An 18,072-nucleotide genomic window follows, 5' to 3' on the forward strand; every position below is an offset into this window, starting at 1 on the left:
GGTGGACAAGGATGGGGAAGACCTACAGGACCCACAACTCTCAAGACCCCTATTTCTATCCATGTGTGCTAGATGGGGTCTTCCTGTCACCTTGGTGTTTGAACAGCATCTTGGAGGCCTGTGTGATTTCCTCTCCTTGTAAGAGATTTCCTTTTTCTGCCTGAGGAGGCTTCTTAATTCTTGAACTTTACTAGCTTAACTAGAATATGTCATGGTGTAAAATATTCTGTATCTGATTTTTCTGGAATATTGTATGCCTGTGAGCTGCAGATTCTATGCTTTCTCCACTAGAGAATTTTCTTCCATACTCTGTGTTTGAATACATCTTCTGTCTCGTGTTTGGGTTCTCTCCCTCAGACATGTCAATTACCCTTGTATTGAATCACCTTTATGTCTTCTCCATCTATGCACTTCTGTTCTAACCTTTTTGTCTCATTCAGCCACGTTCACCATGATTATCTCAGGCTTTTTCTCTGATACCAGTTCATTTCAGGCAGTGTTGACCCTGTTTCTTGGCTCAAGTTTTTAATAGTGTAATTTCAGTTCTCAGTATTTTTGTTGCCTACGATGTCATTTTCTCTTTCTTTTTTTTTTTTTTAAGATTTTATTATTATTTATTTGACAGATCACAAGTAGGCAGAGAGGCAGGCGGGGGTGGGGGAAGCAGGCTCCCCACCAAGCAGAGAACCCCATGTGGGTCTCGATCCCAGAACCCTGAGATCATGACCTGAGCTGAAGGCAGAGGCTTTAACCCACTGAGCCACCCAGGCGCTCCTTCTCTTTCGTTTTTAAAACTTCATTTTGGAAATACTGTTTTTTGAGTGTGTTTTGTAGCAGGAGGCCATTGTGGTAATTTTCCTTCTGTGTCTCATCCATTCGTTGTATTTTTTTTTTCTTGGCTTGAAACTTTACCTGCCTTTGCACCTTTTCTTCTCCCCGTTCTCGGTCTCCCTGGTGCATCCATAATTGCCATGCGATTTCTTTGTTCTGGCTTATGCATGGAAAGCTGTCTCCTTGTTCTAGCTGTGTCATCTGGGGAGCCCCTGGTTCTCCCCTTCTAGCTGTCGTTTGTGGGCTATGTGGGTAAATGAGATTCCATCTGCTTTTCTGTGCCCGGGCGGCTGGGTGAAGGTAGGGGGAATGTGCTCTGAGGGGGAGCCCAGCCTTTGTCAGGCAGCCGGGGCTCTGCTGTATCTGCAGGTTCAGAGTGTGTTAAATGTGTGAGTTCACTCCCTCCACCCAAGAATTCCCTCGGGCTTCAAGTCATTTCCTAGAGTCAGTGAGTAGCTTGGAACCTTTATTTTACTCCCCAGTGTCACCTGTTTCCTCTGGAAGCCAGACGTGGGGAAGGGAAATAAACCTTCTCCATAGAGCTGCTTCTCTTTAGTTTTGGGGTTTTAGGGGAAATTCTCAGGGTTTCGCTTTCTTGCCAGCTCAGTTCCTGGAGAAAGCAGGACTAGTTAGGAGTTCCAGAGTTTCACCTCGGTCACCAGTCTGTGCAGTTTGTTTACATTGGGTTATGTCTCTGTCTTTGCTTTACTGCTACTTGTAATATTTGGGCCAGAGTCAGGGGTCTTGTTTTTGCTTATTTCGTTAGGAGTTGGGAGAAGATCATTCTGTCATTCGTTTTCAGTTAGCTCTTTACTTTGTTAATTTCTTCCGAGCTGATCTCCCACCTCCCCCGACCTACATGCACTCTGGCCAGGCGCTTCACCATCCAGCACAGACACTCATGCTCATTCCCACCTCCCCTCCTCTATCCCCCTGCTACCTCTGCCTGGAATGCCCTTCCCTCTGCTTGTCCAGATCACCTACCCTTCAAGGCTCTCCTCTGGACTACCACCTCTGTAAAACCTTCCCTAACTCCTCTGGTCTCACCAGTCTCCCATCTCTGAGCCTGTCTACAGCTCTCTCCAGCTATAACAAAAAGCTTAGCCTTTAATTATATGTTGTCTACCGCGGTTTGCTGTTGGCTCCCCTAAACGCGTCTGGCCACTGAGTCAGGCGGGCTGGGTCCTGGGGAGCAGGACCATAGAAGAAGCCTCAGAATGGAGCCCCCCTGACATCAGGACTCTCTCCAAGAGCTTAGTGGGAGCCTGCCTTAGCCTTGGTCTTGGGCATTCCTCTTGTGTTTTCCTTCAGTAGGAAGTGAAAACCATGTAGCCCATGGTTGATTCAGCCTTGGGGATTGTAACTTCAGAAGTCAATCTTGGCTAATCATTTTGTCCCTGGAGACAAAGGGCTGGACCACTGGGGTCAGTGTGTTCATGCTTCTGCCTCCACCTTCCGACTTAAGCCACTGTCTGCTTTCTGCCCCCACCCCGAGCCCGATGCTGTGGGCACCCATTCTGACGTGCCTTTCCTTCCCACACAGGCATCTTCATAACAACCGCATCCAGCATCTGGGGACCCACAGCTTCGAGGGGCTGCACAATCTGGAGACACTGTGAGTGCTGGGATTGTGGTGGGGCCCTGTCCTGGTGAGGAAAGCCTGAATGCCTGGAGGCCGGGGGGAGGCTGGCAGAGGGAGAAGCCAGCGGGACTGGGGTGCTGGGCACTGGCTCCAGGCCTGCTCACCCACGTGGCCCTCCCTGGCGTTCTCTCTAGGATGCCTCTCTGAATGCATTCCTTCCTCCTTCAGGTGGGTGGAATGTGCCCTCTGGGAGTTCAGGGTGGCCCAGAGAGGGAGAATCGAGGATCCCTGCTAGCAGAGACCACCGAAATAATGAACATTCCAGATAGGAAAGCCAGAAGAATGAGGATCTTGAGGCTGGGGACTGTAAGGCTTAGGGATGGGGATGGGTGGACTCAATGGCAGTTTTGGCATGTGTTTCAGGGTGGCTCCTGACGGAAGGGAGGGTAATACCATGGACTCATGCCGGCATGGTTGGCCAGTCGATCTAACTAGCCAAATGATTAATGGGGAGATGGCCCATTCAGCAGTCCGGCCTGACTATAAAAAGCACCCAAGTTGTTGACTCTCAAAAAGCCATATTATTCACACATCATCATCCTGGAATTCAGTTAAGGTCAGAACGCACCCAAACCCTCCCATCATTTCCTCTGGAGTCCCGCCAGCCCCCAGAGTGGGCTGAGTGGGCCCCATTTGAGCAGACAACGGCTGGGCTCTCTAAGCTTGCTGGCCATGCCAGCTGAGGTCCCGCAGTTCCCACAAGGGAGCTGGCTGCCACAGCCACCTGGTGCAGGCCACCAGCGCCAGGGAGAGGGAGCCCCCCCACCCCCGCCCCCGTCCCTGGTCACTGAGAGTGAGCCATTAAGGTTGGGGCAGGGCTCACATGTCAGGGGCATGATCACAGTCACGGTGCCTTTGGCCTCCCCTCCTCTACCTCCTCCCTCCCGCCCAACACCCAGACACGCACCCAAGCTCCCAAGGTGAGCGATTTTTCAAGAACCAAAGCAGCCCAGGAGAAAAATGCCGGGAGACAAGCTGTGACCCAAGGAGGCAGTGGTTTGGGGAAAGCCATTTGGCAAGTCTAGCCCAGGAGGTCTGGGCTGTCTGCGTCTGTGGTTGTGGAAGGGAAGGGAATAGGGAGGCCGAGACCAATGCTCTGCTCCTCTTTCCGGTGGGCAGGAGACCCAGGAGCCCAGTTGTTCTCTTGGGCGCAGCCTGGAGCAGGAGAAATAGCAGAGCTGGGCCTGGCTTTCCCCGTGCCCTCACTCTGCCGCTGACCAAGTGCCTGGGAATGGGGGGTGGGGGGATGTGCCCCAGCCTGGAGTCAGGAAAGTTGGAACCTCTCCCCACCACTGTGCATGACTTGGGCTCTGTGTTCTCTAGCCTCCACAGACAGCCGGCCAGTGAAAGCCGGACACTGTAGCCCACTCCACCAACACACTAGCAACCCGAGGTCCAGGGAAGCGGCATGGCACGCCCAGAGTTACTCCCTCAGTTCAGGACAGAGCAGATCTGGGATGTGTTAACTGAGAAAATGCCCATGGAAGCTCCTAGCTTAGTGCCCTGTGCCCCTCAGCCATCTGAGTCGACTGTGAATTGTGCAAGTCTACTACGGCTAGGTGTTTGGGGTCAGGGGTGGCCAGGGACCTCTTAAGGCCCATGCCACCAATATCACCCTCTCTCAGGAGATACGCGAGTGAGGGGGGGCGGGGTTTGGAGCTGCTGGGCATCAGCAGAGTGGCAAGGAGCCCAGTGTTATCTGCCCTGGGGTGTGAGGGCTGTTAGTTCTGCTGGGAAATCCAGTGGGGAGGGGGCACACATACTGGGTGTGGGTTGGCACCTCTAAAAAGCCACCTAGCAGCTATTTCTTCACTTTTGGGGCACACTGCCTAATTCTTTCTCAATTAGCTGCTGGATTGCTGCGCAGGGCATTTGGCTCAGCTGGTGCTGGCTTAATTACAGAGCAATCCTGCCGCTAAGTGCCCACTGTACCTTTCATCTGTGAGAGTACTTGGCTCCGTCACACAGAGCCCAGGGCCTGTGCCCACTGCCCAGACGCAAAGGCAAGGCGAAGTGACAGGAGAAAGCCTTATCGCAAAGTCTGTGGCCCTTAGCATCCGATACCTGGGGCTCAAGCCAGTTCTACCAGCTGTGGGACCTTGGTCGAGGCATTTGCCTTCATGAGTCTTAGTTTTCTAATCTGCAGTGTAATACCACTAATCACCCTGATCTAATGGGTTGATGTGTGGATTAGATGAGCTGATGTGTGTACAGTCCATACAGAGCCTGGGAATCCGTGTTAGGAACCTGCCCTGCACTCCTTTCTCATCCCCACCCCCTCCTCTGAGGGCCTCAATCTCCACAACACCGCTTCCCTCCCTGCCCTTGAGGGATAAGCTCTTCTTCCAACTTTTGATCTCCAATTAAAAAGGGGAAAAGCGTGTTCTTTATCCTCTATTCCCCCCCCCCTAGTATTTGCTGGGGGAGCCTGCAGGGGCAGCCAGATGTGGAAAGGGGGAGGAGTGGCCGGGAGAATAAAAGGAGAAAGAAAGATAGTGAAACCTTTTAATTGTTGCATAATTGGCACACTTTGCAGTCTCGGTTATTACTTTGGAGCTTTTCATGTGAGCGTCTTCATTGGAAGGGTATTTGTCCCTCGGGCCCCATAAATCTCTGCCACTTAGACCTCTCTCATCTCCGCAGCAGGGGAAGATCAAACCCCCCTAGCCGGAGCTGTGGTTTGGCTCTGTCTGCAGGCTTCTTTGGGGGAGAGCGGCTCCCAGTCCTTCCACCTGGGGAGGAGGGGCCAGGTATGGGCCGGCGCATGCGTGGTCACACAGGCATCCCCTACTGCACGCAGCGGGTGATGGACATGCACAGTGCACGCGCCACCACGTGCCGGTGCGGCTCAGGCCCTCCATGCTCTTCACCGCACAGTGCAGCACTCCCACCTCACACCTCCGCGCAGCACACAGATACCTGGTGTAAACATGCCTCACGGCATCGCGGTCTCGCCTATGCCCTCTGCTCTGAGGTCAGGCCGCCTGGGTCCCACCCCTGGTTCCACTTCTGCAAGCTGGGTCAGCCACAGCAAGAAGCCACACCTCTGTGAGCCTCGATGCCCCTGTCTGCACAATGGGCTGCCTCCAAGCCTGAGGAGTGAGTGAGATAAACAGGCACTGTATTCTCATTTATTCCAAAAGAACCAAGCTAATCCAGGTGATTTGGGCAGGGCCCAGGGTCTGGGTGAGCAGAGCAAAGCATGCGGACTCCACAGGCCCCAGGCAAGAGCCTTACTGCAAAGAGAGAAGCTCTGGGACCTGGATCCCATTTTTCCTGATGCCTTCATCATCATTCCCGACCTTGCCAAGAAATCTTAGCGGGTGGGAGACAGGATGAACTCTGTCCTGCCCCCACAGCTCCTTTCTGCTTCCACAGTGAGGATGTCCCACCCCTGCTGGGAATTTCAGAATCAGAGAAGAGCCAGCCCTGAACCCTTGAAATACCTTTTTCTTCTACTTTCCAGATCAGACCAAATTCAGAGATTTGGGACGAGTTGCCCAGATTTCTGCAGTTTGTAAGTGATGATAAACCACTAGAATCCAAACCTCTTGCCTCCTAATACATTGCTCCACATAACCCTAGCTGCTATGAGGTCAGATTAATTACAGGACTTCCCAGACTGAGAAATAAGAGAAAGCATGACCAGGAACAGTTCTGGGAAGGTTCTCCCAGGAGATCCCAGGGACTTGAAACCAGGCCCTCGTGCCCTTAGGTCAGTTGCCTGGAGATCCATGCTCAGAGACCACAGGATGCTAGTCAGGGGCTGTCACATCATGATCCTTGAATCCCCAGCCATACCTACCAATAAAATTTGTGCTAAATATGTACATATACATACATGCATGCATACATACAGCCTGGCAAATGCAATTACAGCCCACAGGCCCGCCCCAACTCCCTAGATCTGGGGATCTGATGTCTGTATCTTGGGTAGAACTCAGAGGGGCAAGGCCTAGGATGGATCTGGGGACAATCCATGGATGGATCTGAGGACAAAACGCCTCTCCACCCTTATTCCTGGGCAATGATATCTGGGCCCTGTTAGAACCTCATTGAACACATCAGACCCTATTGGAGCTCCTGTGCTGACTAGACCTTTCCGCCTTTGGAGGGGAACTTGGGGTCATAGTAGGAACAGAAACCTCTTGTACAAATCAGCCCCGGCATTCAGGGGTCTGGGAGGAGAGGAGAGCAAAGCAGGAACTTACAGAATTCTGCCTTATAATATAAGATCGTGCATTCCATGGAAACCTCCTTTGGTGCCAGATGCCCCAGTGAGCTGCTTCTACAGAATATTTTTATTTCAGCGGCAGCTGTGGCTGCAAAGTGTTCCTCTGTCTCCATGTCATTGAAACCACCCCTACCAACAGATTTTGCTCTAACTTGGTCCTGAGAGGATCTGACCACCTCTCAGTCCTGGGCCTGATGATCAGCCTTTGGCCTGGGCGGAACAACCAGACAGGTCTCCCCTGGAGGTTTTTCCAGGGCTCAGGGACCTTCTAGAGTCGAACAAGGACTGGACTAGAATTAGCACACCTGCTTTGAGATCCACATGCCACCAGCACGTGACCTGTGCGAGTCCCCTGACCTCTCAGGAGACTCAGTTGCCATCGGAGAGAATGGGGATGATATTTTACCATTCATAAGCAGTATTTACAGTGCCTGGAACGCTGTACATGCTTCATTTATGTTGGTGTTCTCTTTCTTGTCCTCCCATTTAATGCTGGATAGACAGCAATGTGCCACCACCCCCCCCAAATTAACTAATTAAATAACTTTTCTTTCTTTCCTTTCTTCCTTCCTTCTTCCTTCCTGTCTTTCTCCCTCCCTCTCTTTCTCCCCCTCTCTTCCTCCTCCTCCTTCATTTGACCTTAGGTCTTAGGGTGGCAGGGACGGTATTGCCCAGAGGTGTCCCTTCGTAAGCAGTCCATGGGTGACTCATCCCCTCTAGAAGGTGGATAGAAGTTCCCAGGAGTCAGGGCATGGCTACTGTATAGTTTCCTGTGGCTGCCGTAACAAATCACCACAAATTTTGTGGCTTAAAAACAAAACCCAGAAATGTATTCTCCCACAGTTCAGGAAGAGGCCAGAAGTCCAAAATCCAGGTGCTGGCAGGGTTGGTTCCTTGTGAAAGTTTGAGGCAGAATCTGTTCCAGGCCTCCCTCTCACTTTTGGTGGCTGCTGGCGACCCTTGGCATTCCTTGGCTTACAGATGTCTCCGTCCCTCCAGACTCTCCCTCTGTCCTCACATGGCCTTCTCCTTGTTTCTTCTTATAAGGACACTTGTCATTGGATTTAGGGCCATCCTGTTCATCCAGAATGATCGTACTTGAAGATCCTTAATTACATCGACAAAGGCCCTTTTTCCCAATAAAGTCATAGTCATAGGTTCCAGGGCTTAGGACTGGGACATATTTTTGAGGGAGCTACAGTTCAATCCACCGCAGCTACCTCTGAGGCCGGGCCCTCTTAAGCAAAAGCATGGGTGGGGCAGAGGTTCAGATGAATCTTGTCAATTTTTCTTTCTTTCTTTCTTTCTTTTTTTTTTTTTTAAAGATTTTATTTATTTATTTGACAGACAGAGATCACAAGTGGGCAGAGAGGCAGGCAGAGAAAGAGAAAAGGGAAGCAGGCTCCCTGCTGAGCAGAGAGCCCGATGGGGGGCTCCATCCCAGGACCCCGAGACCATGACCTGAGCCGAAGGCAGAGGCTTAACCCACTGAGCCACCCAGGCGCCCCTCGGTTTTTTTTAAGACACTGCTGATCATCACACCGATAATTCCCTGCAGTTAAGAGAATCAAAAGTAGTTTTGTAAAGGCTGTTTCACCTCAGAGCTCCCTTATCCCCACGCCCACCCCGTCCGGCAACCACTTGTTGAGGAAAACAAGGCAGGAATTTTGCATCCTTTGTGTTAGAGGTGAGGAAACTGAGGCAGAGAGGGTTTGACTCACTCATTTCATTCAAAGCAGGGACTTAAACCTGAGTTTCTCTGTCCTTGGCGCAGCTTCAGCCCATCAGACCACACTGCTTCTCCAGGCTAACCCTGTAAGAACCAAGGACCTCTTTCCTCGCCAGTTCTTAATCATCTTACATTTGTGGGTTTATTAGCTGCAAATTTGTGGGGTTTTGTGGCTTATAGAGGAATTTATTGTTCCATATAAAACTTTTTTTCTGGCTTTCCCCGCAGAAGCACTAATGACTTCTCAGAGGCAGAAAACCGAGCTGCCCAGTGAGTTTGTGTCGTGTTCTCATACCGTGACACGTTATCAGGGGTTCTTCCCGGTACTGCATTCCCGTGCCCATCACCCTGGTGTTTGGGGTGACCAAGGTCACCATTCTTGTCACTGGCAATGGGGCCAAAGCTTCTACTCTCAACTTCTGCTGCTCCCACAGGCACCCTGGCCAGCTGGTTTGCAGTTGGGGGGTGGGGAATAGGAGTTTAAGGGGGCGGTGGGGAGTGGGGCGCTGGTGGCACCGTGTTGGAACCACTTAGCAACAGGTTCTCTGGTAGACACCATGGAGAGGAAATAAGTTCAGGGCTGGTCCTTAATATCTGTGGGAAGGAGGAGCTGGTAAGAATGAATAATTACCAGGGGCACCTGGGAGGCTTAGTCAGTTAAGCGTCTGACCTTTGATTTCGGCTCAGGTCATGATCTCAGGGTCGTGAGGTGGAGCCTCATGTTGGGCTCAGCACTTCGTGGGGAATCTGTTTGGGATTCTCTCCCTCTGCCCTTCCCCTTGCTCTCTTTCTCGCAAATAAATAAATAAACAATTTTTTTTTTAAAAGAAACAATAATTACCACTCTCTTTTCTGTTTCTTTGGATTTTCTCATTCCATAAACATTTATTGAGCTGATAGTTTGTGCCGGGCTGTCACATGAGCACTAGGGAAGCACTTATGAACAAGAAAATTGTGGCCCCTGCTATCACAGAGACTAGGGTTCTAGATCAGGAGTCCTGACTTCTTTTTAACTTATTACTCATGTACTGTTGCCAGCATTCTGACCTCATCACCCTAGCTCCCCAGAATCTGACTGCTACTGTGCCGGCCCAAGCCAACACCCTTCTCTCATCTGGTCCCTCTGCCTTCATCCTTACAATCTCTTTTCAACACAACAGCCAGAAGGATTCTTTTAAAATACAAATTAGATCATGTTACTTTTCTATTCAAAACCCTCCGGTGGCTCCCCAACATCCTCTGGAAAGAAGCCAAAGTTCTACAAAGTTCTGGACAAAAGCCTACAGGCTCCACAAGGTCTCAGGTGATGTGACACCCTGCTACCTCTCTGGTCTCACCCCTTCCTTAATCTACTCCAGTCACAGTGGCTTCCTTGGATATATCGGATGGACATGCTCCTGTCTCAGGACCTTTGCACTGACTCTTTTTTGTCTGGAATGTTCTTCCTACAGTTATCCACATCTTTCAGGTCTTTTCCCACATGTTACCTTTTTAGCTAGGTCCTCTCTGATCACTATTTTGCAACATTTCCTATTACTCTTCATCCCCTTTTCCTACTTGATTTTCTCTATGGCGCTCACCAATCTGATACCAATTTTATCTGTCTATCTAGGTTGTTTGTTGGTTGTCTGTCTCCCTCCTCTCCATGAGATGTTTTTTTCTTTAACTTTATTTATTTGACAGAGAGAGCACAACAGGGGGAGCGTCAGGCAGAGGGACAGGGAGAAGCAGGTTTCCCACCAAGTAGAGAGCCCAATGTGGGGCTTGATCCCACCTGAGCCGAAGGCAGACCCTTAACCAACTGAGCCACCCAGACACCCACTCCATGAGTTTTTGTAGCCCCTGACATGGTGCCTGGCACGGGGAAGGTACTCAATAAATACTTGTTGAATATGTGAATGGGTTCATGGCCCTTGGCAAGTCCCTGCTCCTCTCTGAGCTTCAGTTTCTTCACCTGTGCTGTGAGGGCAGTGGATTCCCCAGTCTGTAGGGTTCAGCCCGGCTCTGATCATCCATACTTAGTGCGGCGTGAAGTCTCCAGCCCAAACCCAGAGAAACAGATGGAGAAACAGAAGCCCTGAACATGGGCTGAACCCACTGGGATGGTCCCTTATCCTTGCCATAGGGATAGGTACCCCCCGTTCATTCCCCGTAAGCCCTATGGTTGAAGCCCAGGACCCTGACATTAGACCAGTGAACTGAAGTCACTAGCACAAATCCTCAGGCCGCATCCTGCTTGGACCAGGGCAGCCTCAAAGCTGTCAGCTCACTGGGCGCCTGGGTGGCTTAGTGGGTTAAAGCCTCTGCCTTCGGCTCAGGTCATGATCCCAGGATCCTGGGATCCAGTCCCGCATTGGGCTTTCTGCTCGGCCGGGAGCCTGCTTCCCCCCACCCCCTTCTCTCTCTGCCTGCCTCTCTGCCTACTTGTGATCTCACTGTCAAATGAATAAATAAATAAAATCTAAAAAAAATAAAATAAAAGCTGTCAGGTCCCCTGCATTAATGGGCCCATGACCTCCAGGTGAGGGGGGTGCTGCCCCAGGGTCCGCCCACATCTAGAGGATGCAGTTCTGTTGTACCATTCCTCCGTGTGGCTAGGGCTTTTCTGGGGAGAGTGGTGGGAATATGAAATATCCACGTGCCTTGTTTACATGTGGGGGAAGTCTTTGGTGGAATATGGCAATCGTCTTTGGAAGACGGTTACACATGGTCTTCCAGCTGACAGGACACGGGCTAAGGGAGGAAGGAGACGGGGTGCTCGAGCTCAGGGTGAGGAACTGTTCCTTAATCTTCAGAGCAGCCCCACTGTGGCTCCCTGGACGCCCAGCCTGGACAGTGGGCCCTGCCATTTGCAGGCAGAACCGGACCCCCGTCCACTTGGAATCTCACGGAGGAGTCCCGCTCGGGAGCAGATTGGACTGTTCCATGCCTCCCTTCCAGGGCTGGGCTTCTCTGATCCCAGGTGCTTCATGAAGGTGCGGCAGCAAGTGATGGCAGGGGCCGGGAGCCCGCAACTTTCATTCCTACTGGGGCTGCTATGGCTTCGGGTATTTTCTCAGTTTTCTTTCTGGCAGGGAAGTGAGTGTGGGTGGAGGGAGGTTAGGAGGAAGGTGTGTCTGTGTCTCTCAATAGAAACTGAGGACAATTTTACTAATTGCTGCATTTATTAATGGGTGGCCTTTTATGTAGGTTGTTTAGAAGGTAAAACAATGCTGTTAGTCATAAAGTCTTTGTTGGTTCCTGGCTTGCCAGGTCATCTGCCCCGAAGCATGCGGAGTCAGATGGAGATAAAGGCTCAGTCTGCAAGACGGGAAGAGCAATTAAGCCACGGATTTGTTGCCCGTCTTTGTTACAGGCCTTTGGGAGATAAAAATGGCTCAGAGTTTACAATTAGGAACGTCTGTGTTTTGTGTTTCACACGGGGGAGCTAGGCTTACCTGCATTCCTCCATGTGCCCTTATCTGTGATCTGATTTAATAAACACAAATATTAGCCTTGAGAATAAAAGTGTAAGCGGAAGACCAATTAATTATATTAATCCTCCTTTATTGTTGTGAAGAGTAGAGAGACCAACTTGTGTGTCTGCTGTTGCAGTGTCTGATGAATAGAAGCATCTGTTCTGGTGTCTCGTGTCTAGTAAAAGGAAGAGAGGGGAAGAATTGGCATTATTTATTTTTTTCTTGTCTTCTTTTCTTTCTTTATTTGTCAGAGAGAGAGAGCACAAGCAGGGGGAGTGGCAGGCAGAGGGGGAAGCAGGCTCCACGCCGAGCAGAGAGCCTGATGTGGGACTTGATCCCAGGACCCCGAGATCATGACCTGAGCTGAAGGCAGACCTTTAAGCGACTGAACCACTCAGGCATCACAAATCGGAATTATTTGAATAACTGCTTTGTGCAGGCTCTGGACCTGGTGAACAGAGCAGCCTTATGTAATGGGCATTTCTAATGTATAGATGAGGAGCAGACAGACCAAAGTTGAAGCCTGCTTCAAGGTGATCTGTCAGTACACAGAGGACAAAGCTCTTTCTACTCTAAAACCGGTAACACACAAATGGACATCTAGCCTTGAAACCAACTGGCTTTGACATGCATGGTGGCACCCAAAGAGACTGCCACAGGAGTTTCTTCCCCTGGGGGGAAGCCTGGTCCTCCTCCTCCATTTATCCTCCTTCCCAGTCTCCCTAAAATCTTTTTTCTCAGCCCTGCTACTTGGAGCCTAGCTGGGATGCACCTCTGGGTGGTCTATAGAAAAGATGTTAAACCAAGAGCCAACAGGCCTAACTTCAAATCCAGGCTGTGGGATTTGCCATGGTTTACCTCCTCTCTCTGAACCTCCATGTCCTTATCAATAAAAAGAAGACTCTAGACAAAATGACTCTTAAATCCTGCTATCTCTGCTCGAAGGCCATGGTGAGGCTCCCCAGAGAGCTCAGGAGTTGGCCATTTCTGCACAGCCAGATGGGAAGGAGAAAATTGGGGATGTGGATCCTTGAACAGCTTGGGGCTTGGGTCACCTCTTTAGCTACTTTTACAGAGGGTGTGGGTCTACCATCAGTTTTGATTAGGTTTGCCTGGAAGCAGCTGAGCAGATGAAGGGGGCTATTAGCCGTGGACAGCTGCAGTCTCTGGACTGAATTCTGGTTGGAACTGAAAATGGTTTTTCTTTAACCTCAGCCCTTCCCTGCCTGCTCCCAGCTCCTGGGAACGGCATACAGAACAATGAACTCTTCCTGGGCTTCTGGCTGATTCTGGACTATTAAAGATAAAAGACTATAAAGCCATGGATACGTAGTCCAGCTGAAGTTTAGGGCGTCCTACACCGCCCTGCAATGCAGGAGTCAGACCAAATGAGCTCATGCCAGGAAAGGTCCTTCCTGCGATGCGATTGCCAAGAGGCTGCGTGATAGCTTCTAATCCCAAGGGGCTGAAACAGTGCCCGAATGCGGCCAGCCACAAAGGCCAAAGCAGCTTCCATCTCCAGGCCTTGACAATATGGTCATCCTTGACAATGACTATTCACATATGTGGCCCTGTGCCCGGGCTTCAGGAGACCCAAAGGGAACTCACGTGCTTCTTGATGGCGATAAGCTTCCTGTCTCATGGGGAAGACACTAAGTACACAGATAAGCCCACGCTGGACTCAAGCTGCCTGGGCTTCAGTCCCGGCTCTTCGGTCCTGTGCCCAGATTGCCTCTCTCTGTGCCTCAGTTTCTCACATGCAAAATGAAGATGGTAGTAGTATCTACCTCAAAGGGTTGGCACGGGAAAGAAATGAATTAATATCTTTATATAAATCACCCAGAACCGTGACTGTTCCATAGTAATTACTATCATTATTATCATCATTATTACCACCACCGCCATTATTACCAGTCTAATGGTAAGCATGTTTCTGAAAGAAACCTCAGAAAAGCATCAAGAGAGTAAGTGATTCATTCTGACTGCAGGCATGGGGTTAGGTGTGCAAAGGAAGGGGTATTGACTTCAAAGGGGGCTAGGATTTCGACAGCTAAGTGGGGGGAGGGGGAAGGGCGTCCCAGGCTACGAGCATATGAGGGGCACCAGGAAGCACCCAAGGCTGGGAAGACGCGTGGGGCCAAGACGATAGATGGAACTGAAGGTTGGATGTGGCATCACAGCCCACTGAGGAACTTGAACTTTGTGCTGTAAGTAATGAGGAGGCCTTTTCAGATTTCTCAGCAGGAGAGTGACACAGGCAGCCTGGCATTTTAAAACGGTCTTTCTGGCAGATGTGTAGCAGCTAAGAGTATGGATTCTGGACTCACACTGCCAGGGTTCAAATCCCGGCTGCGATGCTGACTGAATTAGTTAAGGTAGGCTAAATTGTGTGGCAAATAGGCCAAAACGTGTATGACGGCTCAAACATAGTAGAAGTTTATTTCTGGATCATATAACAGTCTGAAGCGCGTATTTCTTCTTGGCAAGTGTCTCTCCTCCATGTGGTGACTAAGAAACCAGGGACCTGCCTTCTTGGGATCTCACCATCCCCATAGCCTCACTGTGTTTGGTATCTAGCTAGTGGAAGGGTGGAGAGACCATGGAGACAGCCTGGCTATTTAAAAATCCTACACTAGGAGTCAGGGGTTGGGGTAACTGGGTGATGGGCATTAAGGAGGGCACGTGACGGAATGAGCACCGGGTGTTGTACATGACTGATCAACCACTGAACTCTACCTCTGAAACTAACAATACACTATATGTTAATTAATTGAATTTGAATAAAATAAAAAATTTAAAAAATTTTTAAAAAGTAAAAATCCTGCACTAAATGTGGGACAGATCACTTCCGCCCACCTTCCATGGGAGAGCACACCTACCACGAAGAAGCCTGGAAAATATTCTAGTCCCATTCCTGGCTGTTCCTGCCATTACTCCGGTTGGTGATGTCCAGCAGAACTTTCTGTGATGAGGGAAATGTTCTAACTCTGGGCTTCCAATACAGTAGCCACTTGCCCCATGATATTTTGAGCCCTTCAAGTATCCCTAGTGAAACTGAGAGCTGAACTTTGAATCACACTAACTTGTAATTAATTTACATTTAAACAGCTACACATGGCTGGTGGCTATGGTATTGGGCTGTGGGGCTGTAGAGAAAGGAGAGAGTGGATTTCGGTGGAGAGATAGTGGTTTCTGGCACAGCAGTTTAACAGCTGTGTGATTGGGCAACATATTTATCATCTCTGTGTCTCACTTTCCTCAACTGTAAAATGGGTATGATAGTGATATCTACCTTTTAGGCTGTCATGAGGGTTACAAGATCATTCAGGCACAGCACTAAGTGCCCAGCCCATAACCAGTGCTCAACCAAGGTTATCCTGTGGATGACTTGGAGGCGGGGACTCCGGTTAGTCCTGGAGCTATGCCATGTCTCCACAAAGCCCTCCTGGTCTTCCCAGCTCTGTGTGATCTCTGACGGTTCAGCATCTGCCACGTGCCAAGGCCACTCATCTGATTGTCTCATGCATTTGTCCTCACTAGGCTGTTTCTCGCCCATCTCTCCACCTTCCACTTTCCCCAGCAGAATTCTCTGCATATTTTGAGCAGGTAACAAACATCCATTGCACTGAATTGAATCCATCAAGGGCAGAGAGAGTCACAAAGACATGTTCCCTGGACAGTTAGAACCCAAAGTCACATCTACCAGGCCCCAGATGTAGCAGGGCTTTGCTCAGGTCATTGAATGTGTGTAGGTGTCCAAACGGCAACATTCAGGCCACCCCCCTGGTGTGTAGTTTGCAGTATTTCTTTTAACATTTGCACAGTTTTTATTCTTCACATTACACACACACACACACACACACACACACGGCCATTTAGTTCACATGCCTTTTACTCTGTGTCTTTTCCCACTGTCTGGTAGTCCATTCCTGGCAGAATTCCTGTCCAGAAGCTGCCAAGGAAGACTGGAACTACTCAGTTTGGATTCCTGGACATGAGTCCAATGACCTATAGAAGAGGTCGGTGATAGCAAAATCACATGGGACCTGTCCCTGGGCCCTGGGGCCCTGCGCAAGCCTCACAGTGCGCCTCAGGATTCTCTAAGTGCCTCAAAGTCTTAAGGATGTTCTGCCAAATATTCTAGATACTCTTAAGAGTCCATTAATGCTTTTCATCAATCAATTTATCTAGACTGTCTCATGTATTCATTCAACAAATATTTGTTGAGCCACTGTTCTATGCCAGTATTTGGTGTTTAGAAGATGAAACAGAGTTTCCGTTTTCAAGGAACTTTGATTTCTAGTAGGGTGGGAAGAAAATAGACACATATATATCAGTTCTCAGTATGTCCTATGAGAAAAAGGAAAGCAGAATCTCTCCTTGTCTACTGCTACATAACAGATCAGCTCAAAACATCAGGGCCTTTCTCATACCTCTGTGGATCGGGACCTTTGGGACCTTTGCTGTTGGAACCTTCCCCTGGGCTCACTCATGAGGCCGCAGTTGGCCAGAGGTTCAACGACAGCTAAAGGCTCTGAGGAGTCTAATTCACAAGTCTGAGAGGGCAGCCTTGGTGCTGGCTGTTCACCGGTCCTCCCCACATGGCTCCTCCACGGGGGGCTAGCCCGGGCCTCCTTGCGTGGCGGCAGGAGCGTTCCAAAGGAAGACGCAGGCTGTGAGGCCTCTCGTGACTTAGGACCAGCTCACACCGTGGCCTCTCTGCCTCATTCTGTAGAATGAGACTGTCAGGGCCAGTCACAAGCCAGCCTCTTCTCAGGAGTGGGGAGGTAGAGGCCACTCCTTGATTGGAGAAGCCACAAGGGACTTGTGCCATGTTTTCTTCTCCAGCTTTATTGAGGTGTCACTGACGTACTGTGTAAGTTTAAGGCATACAGGCCGCTGATCTCATACACATGTATTGCAATAGGAGAAGACGTGTGACCACTTGTAGTCTACCACACAGGGTAAGGGAACACAAGTGATGCTCTGTTAAATAGAGGACTCAGAGGAGTCCTCTCATGAGGTGCTCTTTGGGCAGAGACCTGAATGAAGTACAGGCATAAGCCATGCAAACCGCTACAGTGTTGTAGGCAGATGGAAGGGCAAGCTAAAGCTCTGAGGTCAGGCAGCTGCAATTCTTTGCATTTTATGATAACCCCACAATATGAAGGCATTAAGAGAAAGTGCTCTTCTGTTACTTACCCAGCTCTCCCTGCGCGACGGTAGAGAATTCCTGAAAGGGCTGAGCGGAGTTAAAAGGAGTACCCTTGATTTGGGGACACTGAGATGTGAGGGTGAATCCTTTATAAAATCTAAGACCAGAAATAGCCCTTCTGAGAGGATCAAGTTTTGAGTCACTGGTGGGATGGGTGTAGGATTCACAAAGGAACGGGGCAGAGCCGAGCAAAGTGGGAGGGTTTATGCTGTAATTAGCCAAGATCACCATGGGAGTCTGAGGGTAATCGGGTAATTAGTGTGTTTTGGGGGGGTAAGGGAGGTGAGGGGGTGCAATTACCCGGCTCACCGGCTGCCAGACAGTTGTCACTGCTCTTCTGACCCTTGGGCCGGGTTCCTGGCTCTACCTGTGGACTATTAAGTGTAATGACCCCGTCATGTAGGGGAACCTGTCATTATCTCTGTGTTAACATAGTATTTACCCATAGAATCTGCCAAGTCACTCTGTGATTAAAGGGCCTTGGCATGGTCCCCTGCCCTGGCATCAGATAGTCCTCTCATGAGCGTGGTCAGGACAGGGAGGGCTGGAAAAGACTGAGAGAAGTTGGGCTGGGGTCCTCCTGGGGGGGGGGTGTCAAGAGGGACACTGTACCTGAGACTGTACCACAGACTTCAGCCACAGGAATCTGGAGACGCCAAGTCAACCCTCGCACAATCAGGCACATTTCCACATGGAGCTAACTCATTAGCCACTGAGGGAAACAAAAGTCAACTTTAAAATCTTGAAGGTTAAAAAAATAGTAATGAAAAAAAAAAGAAATCTTGAAGGTTGAGGGACATCTGGCTGGCTCAGTCAGAGGAACATACAATTCCTGATCTCAGGGTTATGAATTCGAGCCCCACTTTTTGGATTACTTGAAATTAAAAATCTTTTTAAAAAAAGTAAAAAGTTTTAAAAAATCTTGAAGATCAACGATCTCTTCTGAAGTCTCTCTCCTAGGAG

At 49.8% G+C, this 18,072-nt stretch overlaps 1 protein-coding gene across 2 annotated transcripts in view; it reads left to right on the forward strand.

Annotated features, from left to right (window-relative positions):
- The window catches only part of LGR6 (leucine rich repeat containing G protein-coupled receptor 6), a 119,868-nt gene that overhangs the window by 79,641 nt on the left and 22,155 nt on the right, over positions 1-18,072 (forward strand). For both annotated transcript variants that reach the window (XM_044267607.1, XM_044267608.1), the window contains one exon: positions 2,375-2,446. In XM_044267607.1, coding sequence (XP_044123542.1) covers positions 2,375-2,446 — 72 coding nt within the window. The remainder of the gene's footprint in view (positions 1-2,374; positions 2,447-18,072) is intronic.

This window comes from Neovison vison, chromosome 10 (assembly GCF_020171115.1).
Source record: "Neovison vison isolate M4711 chromosome 10, ASM_NN_V1, whole genome shotgun sequence".
Lineage (NCBI taxonomy): Eukaryota > Metazoa > Chordata > Mammalia > Carnivora > Mustelidae > Neogale > Neogale vison.